Source organism: Engraulis encrasicolus, chromosome 2, assembly GCF_034702125.1.
Source record: "Engraulis encrasicolus isolate BLACKSEA-1 chromosome 2, IST_EnEncr_1.0, whole genome shotgun sequence".
Taxonomy (NCBI): Eukaryota; Metazoa; Chordata; class Actinopteri; order Clupeiformes; family Engraulidae; genus Engraulis; species Engraulis encrasicolus.
The window spans coordinates 35,314,218-35,331,016 of NC_085858.1; the positions used below are offsets into that span (position 1 = coordinate 35,314,218).

At 41.2% G+C, this 16,799-nt stretch overlaps 2 protein-coding genes across 3 annotated transcripts in view; one reads left to right on the plus strand and one right to left on the minus strand.

Annotated features, from left to right (window-relative positions):
- Positions 1-5: 5 nt before the first annotated feature.
- Positions 6-3,553, plus strand: LOC134438035 (coiled-coil-helix-coiled-coil-helix domain-containing protein 5). Its single transcript, XM_063187625.1, has 4 exons — positions 6-344; positions 922-1,062; positions 2,138-2,289; positions 3,243-3,553. Coding segments are annotated over exons 1-4 (321 nt in total). The 5' UTR covers positions 6-342; the 3' UTR covers positions 3,269-3,553.
- A 4,206-nt stretch (positions 3,554-7,759) lies between these two features.
- lmx1al (LIM homeobox transcription factor 1, alpha-like) overlaps positions 7,760-16,799 on the minus strand; it is a 26,989-nt gene continuing 17,949 nt past the window's right edge. For both annotated transcript variants that reach the window (XM_063215138.1, XM_063215145.1), the window contains exons 4-9: positions 13,225-13,457; positions 10,447-10,610; positions 9,681-9,758; positions 8,807-8,930; positions 8,218-8,373; positions 7,760-7,917 (exon numbers count right to left, since the gene is read on the minus strand). In XM_063215138.1, coding sequence (XP_063071208.1) covers positions 7,760-7,917; positions 8,218-8,373; positions 8,807-8,930; positions 9,681-9,758; positions 10,447-10,610; positions 13,225-13,457 — 913 coding nt within the window. The remainder of the gene's footprint in view (positions 7,918-8,217; positions 8,374-8,806; positions 8,931-9,680; positions 9,759-10,446; positions 10,611-13,224; positions 13,458-16,799) is intronic.

The following is a 16,799-nucleotide window of genomic DNA, read 5'->3' on the forward strand; positions in this document are numbered from 1 at the left end:
GACAACAGAAAGAGCAAGCGTGACAGGAGCATGAGTTGCACATGCCCCGTCCAGCCATCGAATTGTTTTTATTCTTTATGTCAGTGGTAGTAGTCATTCATTGCAGTTGTAATGTGATGTCTGACGACAAATGCTACAAGAAGTGCCCATATCGCATGAGGATGTGACGGACATTTGGAAACACCAATTATTTCAGCTGCGTGGCTACGTAAGACAGCAACACAGCCACTCCGGTTGCGAGAGGCGTTGTCTACTCTACCCATGTGTAGGTTCCTGTCGAGCGGAGGCTTGTCAACGTGAATAACCTTGGCATTTGTTCTACTCAGCAATCCTTTTTCAATCATGTGAGTATTAACTGCCAAATAATGACGCCCAAAATATTTGCACAATCTGTAATAGAGTGAACTGAACACATTGGTTTACTCGACTGTATTATTGAATGCAGCACGTTAGCATGCACATCATTGCCTGTAGTGTTCCCACTGTCTTGAATATGACTTGTTTCTGTATCATTGGTTAATGCCACATGCCTAGTTTTAACTTTAGCCTATGGTTGGTTCTCTCATCTCGTGCACGCCATTTCACATCCAACATCCTCGTTATATTCGATCCTTCTCTTGCTTTTGTCTTCGGGTTAGTTTTGCAGGCCCGAAAACTTTATATCAGTATATAGCAGCAGGCCTGGTTACCTTTTTTGTATAGGCCTGGATACCTATCAGACTCAATCCCTTTGCTGTGTGTCATTCATTCATCATCATCATGACCCATTCAACTGCCTGTGTGCCCCATTCAGTATTGCCATAAGGCAATCATTCTATTCATTCATTCTATTTTACATTGGATACTTTATGTCGCAGTCATGTGGTACGTCATGTTGCACTTGACTTACTGTTGTTTTCTTCTCACTGTTTTGAACAACAGGCAGGCTGCCATGGAGATCACGGCTCGGTTCTGCCACAAGGAGATGGAGGCGTATGGGGCCTGTGTGTCCTCCAACCCCTCAACGTGGCAGGAGACGTGCCATGAACTTAAACTGAAAGTAGCACACTGCACATCCTCACAGTAAGTTACTAAGACTACTACTAAGTATGTCAAACTCTGTGACATTTGTGCAGCTGTCAATGCAGCTGCTGGATACTATGTACACTGGAGTTAAAAAAACAAAACAAAAAAAAACAGTTGTAATCAGGACTGTAGTCAAGTCCACCTTTGTAGAGTCAAGGACAAGTCAGAGACCAGGACCAGTCAAGTCAGAGACAAGTCAGATTCCAACGAGGTTCTGAGTCCAAGTCAAGTCAGAGACAAGTCAGATTCCAACGAGGTTCTGAGTCCAAGTCAAGAGGACTGAGTCCAAGTCAAGTCCGAGACACATGTTGATCAGTGTTAATGAAAAGGAAAGGATGAATGCCGTTAATGTGAATGCTTGAAGGTAACCCATGACATGACATGGATATGAAGACAAAGTTGTGTATATTATTGGACTTCAAGCTCCACTCCACACAGAATCTATGATGGCCAGTGTTCTAACCTAAATATTAAATACAGACCTGGGCGAGTCCAAAAGCTTAATTTGTCAAGACCAGAATCAGAGTCCAAGACAAGTGCCAGTCCAACTAATAGTGAGTTCAAGACAAGTCCAAGTCCATAGAAAAACGGACTTGAGTCTGGACTCTGGACTCAAGTACCACAGCGCTGGTTCTAATAAATGTCTTCATAATTTTTGGTGGCCTTACATCAGTGCAGTGACGTTGCAATCATATTACATTTCAGCAGCTTACAGCGCCCTAGACCAGTCGTATGTGATAGGCATTTTCACACAGTAGTCTAGTCAAGATTGCGGTCATGTCTTTGTAACGGCTCATGCATCAGCAGTACATTGATACAGAAGATACAAATGGACATGTTGTGCTGCCTAGGCAGATGATGCGTTAATGATGAATTGACCAAATTGGTGGTCTGATATTGTGAATCCAAACAGTAGGTTACTAACTTTCTTTTGAGATGTTTACATTACATTGAATTACAGTACATCACATTACATTTCATCTATCACAATCGCGGACATAATAATAGCATACATCACTTGCCGATACAAAAGAAACACACGCAAAAGTGGTAATTGCTTCACTGTTGGCAGCCCAGTGATCCAGAAGATCCGGACAGACTGCGCTGGAGAGTTCATGCAGTTTGAGCGCTGCCTGCGGGAGAACCAGTCGGATGCCCAGGTGTGTTCGGCACAGGTGGCCCGCTTCATAGCCTGCGCCGAGACTGTCGACATTAGTGCTGCAGGTACGCTCATGCCCCTACTCCTCTTGTTACTGTAGTTGTTTACGAATACGAATACTTCCGTTTCACCACATACATATTAACAATGAAACATTAATCCCGCAATACACAAATCAAGTAGTCAAACACTGCATTTGTATAAAACAGAAGAGGACAACACTAATAACAGAACTCCTCCTCATTTTGTGCAAAGTGCCGTGCCCGTTCACTTCTTTCTCTTCACACTTTCTTTGTGAAGATGGATGAATTCATGTATGTACCCCATCACTTTTAGTTGGTCAACTTCTGTTCTGTTTATGTGATAATACGGACAGTCCGTTGATTGTTTGTGAAGGTTAATGAATGAATGAATTTATTTCACCCCAGGACCTTTAGTCTGTCAATTTACATGTTATGATCACAGTATGGTCACAGACAGTATTGGCATGATGAAGTCGAGTCCCCATAATAAGAGAAATTAAGCTTATGGGAAGGAGCACATTTAAATTGGAATACAATTGGAATTGGAATACAAAAAGAGCAGACTTTTTCTTAATTTAGGAGTGCATTGTCGTTTTCATGTGTGACAGAATCTGATTTTACACTTACTTTTTTTGGGTTGTGGACAGGGCACCTGTGCTTACCTAAATGTGTACTTTCTGAAAGAGTGTAGAATAAAATAGAATAAAAGCCATTCCATTATGTTCTACTCTACATACTTTCAAACATAGCCATGCATTCATCTGATAGACAGGGACTGTGCTCTTTTCTGTAGAGACAACAATGAGCACATGATTCTAGAATATCCTAGCATAATATTCCATACAACTGTCATTTTGCAATCTTTGGCCATGAGGGGGCTCCCCAGTAACTTCTTTGAGAGTCTGATTTCATACAAAAATGTCTCGCTTCTTACCTTGTGCCGTGCTTACCTTGAGGTTATTTTGTTTGTTTGTTTGTTTGTGTAATTTCAACAGCCGCAGAAGCACCTCAGCCATCGTAACATCACCCACTACTGCCTTCAAAATAAGCTGCAGATTTCTTTCAAACCTGGAAGTGCTTCCTGAACCTTGCTGGCTCAGTGTGCTGTAAGAATGGCCATTGCTGAGCATCTCAGCATTCACTTACAGCAGTCGTTGTTTTGCACAACCACATTCACACCTCCTGTACTTTTTTTTTGTGATCAACGTTTTATAATTACACCTCCTGTACTTGAGCCGTTCTATAATGACTGATAATGTATTTATATGTCCAAGCATGTAATAATAAACATTTTTTTCAAAAAACATCTGTTGTGCTGACAGTAGTTTTTAACTTACCAGACATGATACAGTATTTCTGTTACAAACTAGTGTACAGTACTGTACTTGCAACTTTTATTTTGGAATCTCTACAGCAGATGCTGCTTAGGACACATCTATGTTAGATTTTGATATTGTGATTCGAAGAATAAAGAACTTGAGGTTTCAATGCAGTTTGCTTCTTGAACTTCTTAGGTCAGTCATTCCTAACCTGGGGTGCGCTAGAGATTGCAGGTGATCCGCTGAATTTTATTTGTGTTGTTGAGTTTGTGACCAAAATTCTGCTTACGAATATTATAATTGGGGAAAATCAAAACCAAATGAATACTTGCTTTGGTCCCCATTTGAAGTCATTAAGGTATTGATAAATGTCTCACCGATGAAGCATTGTAATTGATCACTTAATTTCTAATTAATCTTTTTTTTTTTTGGAACGTATACACGTGTAGAAATGTTGGGTTGGGGGTGCGTGTCTAGTCGGGCACAGGTAAGGGGGTGCTTTAAGAAGAAAAAAAAACACTGTCTTAAGTCATAATCATGTTGTGACTTGCAGAGTGTGTGTTGCTGAAGGGGCATCTCGTTGCCTTTACTCTCTGCTGCTTTTATGTTAATGTTTAACTTGCGGGTAGTAAGCATGACCAGATAATGAGTAGAGTGGAAGAGCCACACTTTGATCAGGGTCATGGTCAACACTACTGGACACTGGAAAGCACCTTTTTAGATGTGCACTGTTCAGCATGTTTATAAGGTTTTAGGGAACACTTTACTTTACGGTACGGTAATTACTGTGTACTTTCTGCATAACTACAATGTAACTGGAAGAAGTTACATGTTATCTAACAGCTAAAAAGGTGGTAATTACAAAGTACATACCATGTAATACACATATCTCAAGAATTACTAGAGCAAAGTTTTATAACTTGATTTTTTTTTACCACCACCAACACAGGTCTAATATTTCCAAAGGAATGTGAGCTGCCTGTGGTTTTTCTCAGGGTACTAGTGTGTGGGCAGGGGTGAGGGCTAAATAAAGTGTGGTATGACAAGACAAAGAGGGATGTATGGTGTCATGCTGTCTTTGACCACTGACACGGACACAGGGAGGATGCAGAGTTATGAGTCCTTTGACTAGTAAGCAGAACGTGTCAGATGAGCCATTAAATCCCAGGGCAGCCATGCGGAACAACTGTTTCGGAACAAGACATTTCTTTTACTTTTTTTAAGTGACAATTATTGTACTGTTAGACTGAACATTTGGGATCAATGATACAACTGTACAATAGTTGTGTCTTGATTTTAAAAAATATGTTGTGATGCAAGGATAACAGCAGTCACATAAAAAATGACACTCAGTAGAATTAACAAAAATGATTAACCGTTGTGGGGTGGCATTTGAGACAATTGTCAGACAATGGTTATTACCGAGATCGAGATGTCTTATTATAACACATTGAGTAACCATGAAGCATCACATGCCAATAACTGCAAAGGGAAAAGTGGTATTTGGTCCTTCATATTTTATATGGTCAATATGTAAAATATCCTTAGAACGACGTCCATTGTTTATGGAAATGGTACACTTATCAGTAATCTGTGTTTTCTTGCTGGTTCAACATGCTGCAAAATAAATACTCCAATATTTATGACCACGAGCACAAGGAAAAGTACAAAATATCTATAAGCATCATATACTAATACAAAGGGAAATGAGGAGTGACTACATCCATTAACAGTAGTGGTGATAGTTAAGATGACAGTAATTATACAAACACATTTTATTTTTACATTGGGACACAAATGTTTCAGCATCACACTATTTCCAGTCGCCCTGCACTATCCTGATAACTTAAGTCACATTGTCCAGGAGACAAGGGGGAAAGAAAAAAAACAAAACCAAATACAGTATAAGTCAAAGAGGTGAACCCTGTTTCTACCTGTCTTTTAAAAAAACAACCCTGTAGTAGTAGTAGTAGACCCTGATCATTTTTCTCTTATTCTGTCCTTTCCGTGTGTGTGTGTGTGTGTGTGTGTGTGTGTGTGTGTGTGTGTGTGTGTGTGTGTGTGTGTGTGTGTGTGTGTGTGTGTGTGTGTGTGTGTGTGTGTGTGTGTGTGTGTGTGTGTGTGTGTGTTTCTGACTAGATACACACTGTGGCCTTGTGTCTGCACTTGCAATGGCCAATATTATTGGTCTGATCTGATCTATGAATGACGTACTGTAAATGCACTAATCAAACCTAAGTCGTTTTTTCTATTATGTCACAGTGGTGGGACTAAACAATACTAACTTTCTTCTGAAATTATAGCACAAGTACTACCAGAACATGTTTTAAATAAACTTCCATGTAAAACCTATCGTGACTAATACACTAATGGTGATCTACTCTGTAAAATGTTAAGCATAGAACCAAAAAAACGCATTTGTACTGCATGAATACCTTTACATCGATTCATTCAAATTGTAACTATGTGTTACCGAATATGATCACCACACTCGGAAAAATAGTGCAATCCTTGTTGCACTCCCTTTTCATTTTTAACATTGGTTTCATGCTTCACTGTTTACAGTGTACAGATCCAGCACACATAACCTGAGTCAGTCTGCTCTCTTCACGTCTCGATATTCCAGAATTTATTTCACATTCTTCTATCATGCGCACCATGGCAACCTGTTAGTCATGGGTGATTCCAAGATCCTATTTGATACTGTGAGGTTCACTCCTACTTGAGCCTCTGAAGCCCACAACTCTCCCTCGTCATCCCCCTTTATATTTCCCGCACGACTGCAGTATGTGTGAGCCATGATCCTCATCGAGACTCCCTCGCTAACCTCGTAGTCTCTTAAGTGCTTTACCATTTAATTAGTAACATATTACTACGGTATGAGGTCAAGAACGGATAGCCATGCATTGCCTATATTAAGGCAGACCTTTGAGGGGATTAGGATTATGCCTACAAACAAAAGAAATGAGAGAAGCACCTCATATGTTATACAATCAGATAGACATAAAGCCATACAATCATTATTCCTTATCTTTTCCAGTAGTCTTGTTGAATAAGGGGACGTGCACGATATTTGAAATGACACGTTCAATATGCAAATAAGATTTTTTTTTCACCCTCATTTCTTTCCTTGGGCCCGATTATTTCACTAACGGTATGAAATGATCAAGTTCATGTCAACAGTTACACAAAGGCAAATACTGAAAAATGTTTAGATTGCCCAGACTTTCCATGATTTTCAGGCTACAAGTCTCAAGTCATTATATGGCCTTGAGAGATGCAATATCCTTTTGAAAATTATAAGATTACTGCAACACCACTTTATGTGCAAATACCGACTGCCACGCTTTGTCTTTTCATAGACAGCAAGAGTTTTTAGACATCATGTCTGAAAAATCCCCGTTTCTAAAGTCATATCTGAAAAAAAACAGCTATAATTTCCATGCAAAGCTGATTGTACACACCAAATGAAGGAGACCCACAATTTACTGTCTGTGAGCGAAGTGCGGTAGCTCAGATGATGGCAATGCTGATATGTACTGTAATTTGGGCCGAACCTGCCAAGTCAATGTTTAAAACAAACATTCTCTTTACAAAATTGGAGCCAGTAAACTTTGTGTTATATCTTTGCTCCAGTTTCTTTTCACTACCATGAAATAATGTATTCTTCCAATTGGCTTTTACCAATTATATCAGATCATATTGTTTTTTTAGTAGTTCTCTGGTGTAGCAACGTTATGAAAAGTCTTGGCAACATTAACATTTTCTGGGTAATTACGAATAATACTCTTGGACAAATTTGTGTACTGAACTTGCATCCTCAAAAAGTGCTTCTAATTTACCAGAATATGTATCAATATTGATTCAGCATCAGTGTGTGATGTCCTTTGAAATTCATAAACAATGGGAAACCAAAACAATAGCTTTGCAGTCTCCTAAAATGCGTTCTTTTTTTTCTCAGTAGAGTACAAAACAAACAATGTGGGAGTTCCTCCATCTACGTAAGGTTTAGCCTATGTCCTGGTGTTGAGTAAAACTCAGTCTCTTGACAGCGCAATATGGACTTCTTTCATATGAGCAACAAACCAATTATGGCAAGGCCCCTTTCTCATCATCTGTCCGACCTCCAGCGCTGGTGGAGACGGTGCGGGGTCAAGGTCAACTTCGGGGTTGGGTGGTTTAGGGTGCTGGGGTCACGAAGTGAAGTAGGAGTTCTGCATGGAGTAGAGGCGATCGATTGGATTTCCCAAGCGCCCTGTTAATAGACCCCCCTCCGCTGTTGCTAGGAGACAGTCACCGAGCTGGCTGAGGCTTCCATCACTGTCCAGGTCGTGGAACACGGTTTCGGAGTCTACGGCAACAGACAGGAATGGAGACAAACAGCAGCACACCACCAGTTTAATCAAAGGAATGTTGTAGGGGAACTGAAAAGAAGCTTTTATGGTGATTATGGGGATCATTTTCACGGCAAACGCTAAAAAATACCTTAGATCTGTAGAGTAGGCTATAAAAGACAAGCAGGATTGAAGAATAAAAAACAAATACATAAAAAGAATATATTGCAAGAGAAAAGGGGAGCTTTATTGTGTTCATGCAATTAAGCAGCCCAAAGACTGTGTGTAGGTCAACAGCCCTTCCACTTTAAACTCACCATAGGCGTGCATTTGGTCCGGGCCCAGCTGTGGTGGCGTGAGCCCGTGGCGGAACTGGTCCGCTCCGTAAATGTTTGGATCCAGCGCCAGGAGCTGCTGTCGATGCAGCTGAGGATACGCCAGCAGACCGTCCAATCCGTGACCACTGGAACCATCTATAAGACAAGAATAAAAACATTGAGCTTCAATGGCGGTCATCTTTTCCTCTTCACTTACCCTTCTTTGCCATCTTCACTTACAGTATAAACAAAGGTTTGTATGGGCCCATTACTGATATTAATGTTACTAGTTGTTATTAAAAGTACAGTAGATTTGTAGCCAGAGCAGGCATTGGAACTACCCTACATATGCTGCTCATTGCAACTATGCTGAACCATTCCCAAATTGATCTTTTCATGAATATTTTAATAAGTAATGTAACTGCATTTACTTGTCTGACTAATTGTACAGTATGTGAGTAGTGGGAGTAAAGTATGTTTTGCAGCTAAAGATGTATATCAAAATATGAAATGGCTCAGTTTGTGAGCTGAGCGTGTGTTTTTGTGGAGGTTTGTTTGCTTTTGTGCTTCCACTGTCCGTCACCCTCACCCTCGCTGTCGTCGTTGCTCTGCTGTCCCCCACGGCTCGTCCCTCTCCTGCCGCCTCGTAGCTGCTCCTGCTCCTGCTGCTGCTGCTGTTGCTGCTGCTGCTGCCGGCGGGCAATCTTCTTCATCTGAAACCAAACCAACACGCAGGCAGGGAGTCAGCCGCCCTCACCCACTGACTGACTGACTGACTGACTGACTGACACAAGCACACATTCATTAATTCAGTTCAATTACGTTTGAGCGGTGGCTCCTCTGTGTTATTGGATTTCACAGAGCTACCAAGTAAGCACTGGCTCAAGGCTCCTTTCCTAATGCAGTTCACAGAATTTAGTGGTGTCTGAGAGGATTATTTTATACTGCCGCGGTATGGCAAGACATGTTGCATTTTTTATGAAAATCAGGACTTCAGAATTAGAACATGTACTGTAATCCAAGATCGCCGGGGGACGAGATGGCGATAAGAAGGCATCTGTTGTGCATGAAGTAACGATACTGAACATATGTCATAAAAGCCATGAGTTTTAATAATAATAATAATTATAAAAACTGTATTTGTATAGCACAATATCATACAAGGGATGCAGCTCAAAGTGCTTAACAAATGGATAAACATCAATGTTAAAGATGAAAATAAAAAGTGAAGTAGAAAAGAGAGAAAGAAACCAGAAAGAATAGCAAGAAGACAAAAGAAGAAACTACAAAGAATAGAGAAAATGAGTAGATGTACAGAAAATGAAATAAGTTTAAAGAGGACATGAGTAGATATTAGAGGCATAAGGTTTGGGCCCAGGATAAGTGATAAACAGTCACATCAGTGGAACCAAAGATCTTTTTTCTTTATGTTGTTTAGTGTTACGTGCAGGCGAAGCACTCACCTTTGCTCTCTGGTTCTGGAACCAAACTTGCACCACCCGCACAGTCAGCCCCGTCTCTGCGGCTAAGGACTCCCGCACCTACGGTGAGGGAAAGACCACCAGTTTAGCTCCGGATCTGTCAGTCAGCCCTCACAATGGGAATCATCCACAGTGTGTAATGTTTACTCTTAGCCGTTTGCGTACTGTCTATGTAATAACCATATCACCAAAATTGTATTGTAATGACCAAGTATCACACTGTTATGGCACTCAGGATTGTCATAGCAAAGAGAGAACAGGCCCGTCCGAGGCTACAAGACAGGGGTAGTGTTACCAATAAATAATAGTTGTGTTGTATGAATCCAAACTCAAGAGTATTTCCCTAAATGTCTATTCAGTGTCTGCTTTTATTTTTCCTTACTCTGGAGAGTATATTGTACCCCTGTAGGATGAAACATAAAAAGCAGAAATACGACATACAAAGGAGATTCTTCAGATATACCTGGACTGAGCTATCTCACACCTGCGTATTATGATGTGTAATAGATACACAATTGAATAAATGAGTATAGGGGAGGGCACTGGGTCACTACGCTGGCGACCCGGGTTCAATTCCCGGCCCGGGTCCTTTGCCGACCCCTCCCCATCTCTCTACTCATTCGCTTCCTGTACACTGTTCTATCATCAGTACAGTTGTATAAGACCAAAAAAATATCTAAAAAAAAGTAAATGTCTGACTAAAATGTCTGTCACAGACAGTCAAGCACAAGGCGCCAGCTGAGCTCACCTTTCGGCAGGGTTTGGAGGAGACCTCGAAGGAGGCCTTGAAGGCTCGCCGCTGCTGTGTGGTGAGGATGGTGCGCGGCCGCTTCGAGCGCTTGTGCTCCTTGCTGTCCTCTCCTCCCTTCCCCACCAGCGAGTTGCCCCCTCCATCCTCATCCTCACTCTTCACTGTTGACAAAAGCATATGTGTTAAATATACATGTACACAAGTATCAAACATACCGTACAAAAAAACTATTTTATTAGGTGTCTCGGTATTTGCTGCATTGCTATTCTTGCAAACATCTCAACATGCATGTAAGTTACATAGTTTTATAGAAAGTAGTAGTTTTATAGAAAGTATAGTAGTAGTTAGAAAGTAGTTTTATAGAAAGTGCAGTTACATAGAACATTTGTTAGGTTTCATTTTTTAATTATTTCTTGTCATTCTACATGTAACACAATCTTTGATGTTGACTGTTCATGGTGGCATTACAGTAGAATGGAAAGACAGCAATGAATTGATAACATTCCCCTGTACACTCCTAATAAGAAAAATAGGTTTTTGATTTCAATTATTCTAAAAGAAAAAAACCGACATAGTAAACTTATGACACATTTTTTTATATTTTAGAAATGTAATAATCATCCATGCATAAAAAACATTTAAAAAATCAGATAAATGGTTAATCATCTTGAATGTAAATATTTTCCATAAATGAAATTTGCTCATTTAGAATTGTATATTTATGTACAGGATTCTTTGATAAATTAGATTAAAAAAAAATAGAAATCAGAGATTGATTCCCAGTGACACATTTGAAAGGTCTTGGAAAGTCCACATTATTTACAGGGCAGTTTTAGTATCTACCTTTGGAAATGCAGATTATTAATATTTTCATATTAAAATAAGACATCCCCCATCAAAGGGTATGTCAAGGGACTGAAACACGGCGGTACAGTAGATATGGTGACATCCAGGGGTGCAGATCAACATGAATGGTAGACTACCATCAAAAATACCCTAATATGCTCATTTAACCATTAAGCAGATACTGTAGTCCGTAATAGCGTGCAAATGTATGGCATGATATGAGTTGCATAGCAGGAAAAAAACATGTGTGATCCCTCAAATCCCAGGTATGCATCCCTGTCGACATCTGACACATTATTTTTTTATTGGAAATGTCTGTTCTTTGGTCATTGTTTTCACATGAAATGGGGGGGCATTCTTGTACAATGGTGTGCATTCATCACTAGGTGTAAAGCCTACAGTAACTTGCATTTACACCGATTAGTTTTAGGATTAGTCTTAAGGAAAAGACTGGCGCTATTCAGAACATTGCCACCCGCAACTCATTCACAATCCCAAATCCACGTTGCAAAGGAAATAATCTGTCCTTAATTCTGGCACAGGGTGTGTTAAGTAGGCCGTAATAGAGTTTTTAATACAATTGTATTATATTATTATGACTATTATCATTGTGTGTTTTGTATGTATTTTTGTTGTTGTTTTCCTTTGTCTTGTGGACAAGCGCTGTCCACTCTGTGTGATGTTTGTGTGATATGTGTAAAAGTGTAAATAAAAATAAATAAATAAATAATAATAATTTGTGTTGACATCCTGACATCCATGGTTCCATCCTTTAGTTGGTATGATAATAAGACACCCTAAATGGTTCCAAATGGACAAGCACTGTGTATGTTAAATTCAAGTCTTTCAGTCTAGAATCAGCACTGTAAAGTTTACTGTGCAGAGCAGACTATGGTTTCCTCATGTGTGCAGGGCTGATAGTTGGCTCCCTTCCCTCCTTTGGTACAAATAAGACTAAATGGACAGACTCTTTAATTTAACTCTGCCAGTCCTCTATATCAAACACTGTGAAGTTTACAGAGCAGACTATCGGTTTCCACATGTGTACCGGACTCAGTGGGTGCGGGGCTGATGCATGGTTCCCTCCTTTACAAATAAGACTAAATGGACAGACTCTTAAATTTAACTTTTTCAGTGCTCTATGTCAACACTGCATAGTGTACTTTGTAGACGATGGTTTCCTGAGGGTGAGTATCTCCCTCCCCCTATTTGCAGTGTTGAATTGTTATTTCGGCACTTAGAACGAGTATGACCACTAGTTCTAAATTTGACATTTTCAGTGTTTAATCAACACTGCAATATAAAGTAATTCTTGTGTTTTTCTAGCCATTTTGAATTTTTCTCTCTAGTCGTACTAGACTCTGTGAGCACAGGGCTGATGACGCCGAATCTCTCCCTCTCCTATTTGAAGTGTTGGAAAGTAATTTCAACACTTAGAGAGAGTATGACCAACCAGTGCTAAATTTGACCTTTTCCAGTGTTCCTGTGCTCCTCTCTAGCCGTAATAATTACATATTTGCTTAGTTGCTCTCTCTGGTCGTACCGGACTCTGTGGGCGCGGGGCTGATGGCGGTGAGTATCTCCCTCTCCTAGGCCTATCTGAAGTGTTATTTTAAAACATAGGGAGTATGACCAGTGTTAAATTTGACAATTTCAGTGTTGCGATAACACTATTTCCTGTGATCCTCTGTAGCCGTATAATTACATATTTGCTGAACTTCTGTCTCTGGTCGTCGTACCGGACTCTGTGGGCGCGGGGCTGATGGCGGTGAGCATCTCCCTCTCCTTCTTGTAGTGTTATTTTAACACTTAGAGAGTATGACCAGTGGTAAATTTGACCTTTTCAGTGTTGCGATAACACTGCATTATATTTCCCGTGTTCCTCTATTGCCGTAATTGTTTGCTGAGTTTCTCTCTCATTAGCCCTACCAGACTCTGTGGGCGCGGGGCTGATGGCGGCGAGCATCTCCCTCTCCTTCTCGTAGTCGCCGCGGCACAGCAGCTGTCCCTCCTTCAGCACAAACTCGTCGCCGCGCTGCAGCCTCCTCTCGCACTCGCAGCAGCTGAAGCAGCCCAGGTGGTAGACCTGCCCCAGCACCCGCATGATCAGCTCCGACCGCCCAATGGCCTGCAGGCACGCGCTGCACTTCCGCACAAACAACCTGACACACACACAGGTGTGTGTGCACACATACAGACGAACAGACAAACAGACAGACATAGGCATGGACATGTGCACCCACACACACACAGACAAGGACAAAAACACAAGCATGGGCATGGGCACAGGGTACAGGCACACACACACACACACACACACACACACACACACACACACACACACACACACACACACACACACACACACACACACACACACACACACACACACACACACACACACACACACACACACACACACACACACACACAAACAGAAAACACACAGACACACACAAAGACATAGAGACAAAGAGCACAGGTGTTACACAGTCTGATTGTACTATAACGTGCAAATGATTTCAGCACATAATTAGGTAGGCTACATTTGTGACTGGAATAATGGAGGGGTTCTCTAGTGAACACAGACAGTTTCAGGAGAAATGAACAGATATCACTGCTTCATGGTTGTGTTTTGTAAACAAAAGTTAGAATACAAATGCAAATTTGCAACTGGTTTTGATGTTTTACATTGATTAGTTAGAATACACGTGAAGAGTGACCATGATATTACAAAGGTATATGTGTGGGGAAAGAACAAGCTATAGTATAGCTTAGAAATAACACAGCTTTGATGGATAAAGTATAGGGAAAGTATGGAGAAAAAAACTCTCATCCAACTTTTGATTCTATTCTTAAAGCTCATAATGTTGTTCTCTCACATCTTATGAGCTCTTGTGAAAGGCACTGCAATATTGCCTTCCAGCCTGCCATCTGCAGTTTCACATAATGAACACTGGGAGGCAGTAGGTGCCCTTCGTATGCTTATTTGTATTGGGTTCAACAGTGGCAAACAAAGCTCTATATAGCAAGTCAATGGACATATTAATCAATCAATTGTGGCCCTTTGTTCCATCGAGGATAACAAGAAGCTGAGCTCCGAAGGAGTACGGGATCTCTCTTTTGAGCTGAACCAGGCAGACACACCGTGTAATCCTCTCACTCACAGTATGAAACTGCTCTCTGCTTTCCCCTGCTTTTGCTCCAAGCGTCCTCATCAGTTACAAAGCACACGTGTGTGTGTGTGTGTGTGTGTGTGTGTGTGTGTGTGTGTGTGTGTGTGTGTGTGTGTGTGTGTGTGTGTGTGTGTGTGTGTGTGTGTGTGTGTGTGTGTGTGTGTGTTTCAAGAATGCAGGCCTATACAAGCGCTCTCTCTCTCTCTCTCTCTCTCTCTCTCTCTCTCTCTCTCTCTCTCTCTCTCTCTCTCTCTCTCTCTCTCACCAATCGCCATTAAACTCTTAGAGCCCTGCCTGTCACCATTACGCCTCTTTGTCAGAGGCTGCGATGTCTAGCTGTTAAATTCCTCTTAAACCCTTTCTGCTCTTCCTTCGATAGCTCCCCTCCCTCCTTCCTTCCCTCCCTCCCTCTCTGCCCGGCTCGGCGTGTCCTGCCAGGATTCCCCGTCCTCCCTGAGTCCCCTCTGTGGCCCTCCCCACTCCACTCCACACCGCTCGCTCGCTCAGTGAAACTAATAAAGACAGGATTAATTAGGTTGTTGTTTAAACAGTGCGATGGCCAGACAGACGCTATAAACTCATAACCAAGGATTGGGGAGTAGCATGGGGGTTAATCTCTCCGCCTTCTCTTTTTCACACACTCAAACAAACACACAGACACACAGACACAGACACAGACACAAACACACACAGACACACACACACACAGACACACACACTCGAACATACACACACACACACACACACACACACACACACACCACACACACACACCACACACACACACACACACACACACACACACACACACACACACACACACACACACACACACACACACACACACAAACTCAAACATACACACACACACACGCACACACACGCACGCACATGCACACACACACTCGAACACACACACACACACACACACACACACACCTCCCCCCCCAACACACACACACACACACACACACACACACACACTCTTGCACACACGCACGCGTCGCACGCACACACACACACACACACACACACACACACACACACACACAAACCGATATAGGACCAATCACTCAGACAGATGTAAGTTGACATGTACCCATGGCTGTCTGTCTGTAGCCGGTCTCTCACAAGGCGCCATATGTGAGTGATACCTGCTTATGTACACAAATGTAGCGCGGCATATGTTCATATGAGCGCATTACTGATGATGAGAGACAGATGAGATGGAACATGTGGAGACAGTAATTGAACAAACAAATAATTGCACTTGTTCTGTTGTCATTACATAAATGTTTATGTTTATGCTGATCAACCAATGGCAAAAACACCAGACAGCCATATATGGAATGCATGCATGATGCTGAGAAGTGTGCAGCATGTAAGTGTCAATTTGATGTCAAGACAAAGGCTTAGAGAGGATGAAATGTGACTAGCCACAGGAAGAAAGGTCACAAGTAGGCCCGGGGGCATGTTGAGTTTATCATAGATTCTGATGCAGATTCCAAGCCTTTCTACGATACCTTATACATGGGAATCCAAAATACTTTGGATGTGAAGAATTTGTGGCCTTTTGACTGTTTGCACTTCTTAAAGCAGAACAAAGAGAAATCCGCTCTGAAAGTTTCCCTTACCCATAGAAAAGACATAACGTTAGCCCATTTAAACAGAAATGGATAAACCAACTACACTTTTACATAAACCAATACTGTTTTCTAAAGAACAGAGCTCAACTCACACATTCATAAAAAAAAAAATGAAAATCACAAAAAAATGAAAAAATATCTCTAATGGCGATATTCTCAGTTTCACTCTTAGAGGCATGTGGCTCTGAGTTTGAAATCCAGTCACAACTATGTTTGGAAAAGTGAATACGCATTAAATTGCCATAATAAACTCAGGGGGAGAAAGACACTGGGTAAACTGATACTACTAGAAGATGAAATAAACACCATTACGCAATGCAATTTCAACACTCAAGGGATAAGCAATAGGGCCTCTTAGTTGCTTTGACTTGTGTGACCTCATGATTCATGACTTATGATTATGTTTGACTTAATGACTTGTGACAGAATTCACAGACAGTACTTGACAGAACTTGTGTATCCATACTAGATCAGAGCAACAAGACATTCATTGGCCAAGGTGTGAGAAATAAACTGCAGCTTACCTACTCAGTCAATTTGAAACTCAACAATATCATGATAGGAGAAGTTTTGGTTTTGGCTGTGCTATGTTTTTTTTTTTTTAAGCATAATTAGCATTTTTTTAAAACCTTTTTTAGAGAGAGCTACTGAAAATTGACGAAAAATTCCTTGTGTATGTATA

Excerpts from the sequence above, each read along its gene's own strand:
- LOC134438035 (XM_063187625.1), top strand. Across the intron at positions 1,063-2,137 it reads GCACACTGCACATCCTCACA|CCCAGTGATCCAGAAGATCC; the intron begins GTAAGTTACTAA and ends CACTGTTGGCAG. Across the intron at positions 2,290-3,242 it reads TGTCGACATTAGTGCTGCAG|CCGCAGAAGCACCTCAGCCA; the intron begins GTACGCTCATGC and ends TAATTTCAACAG.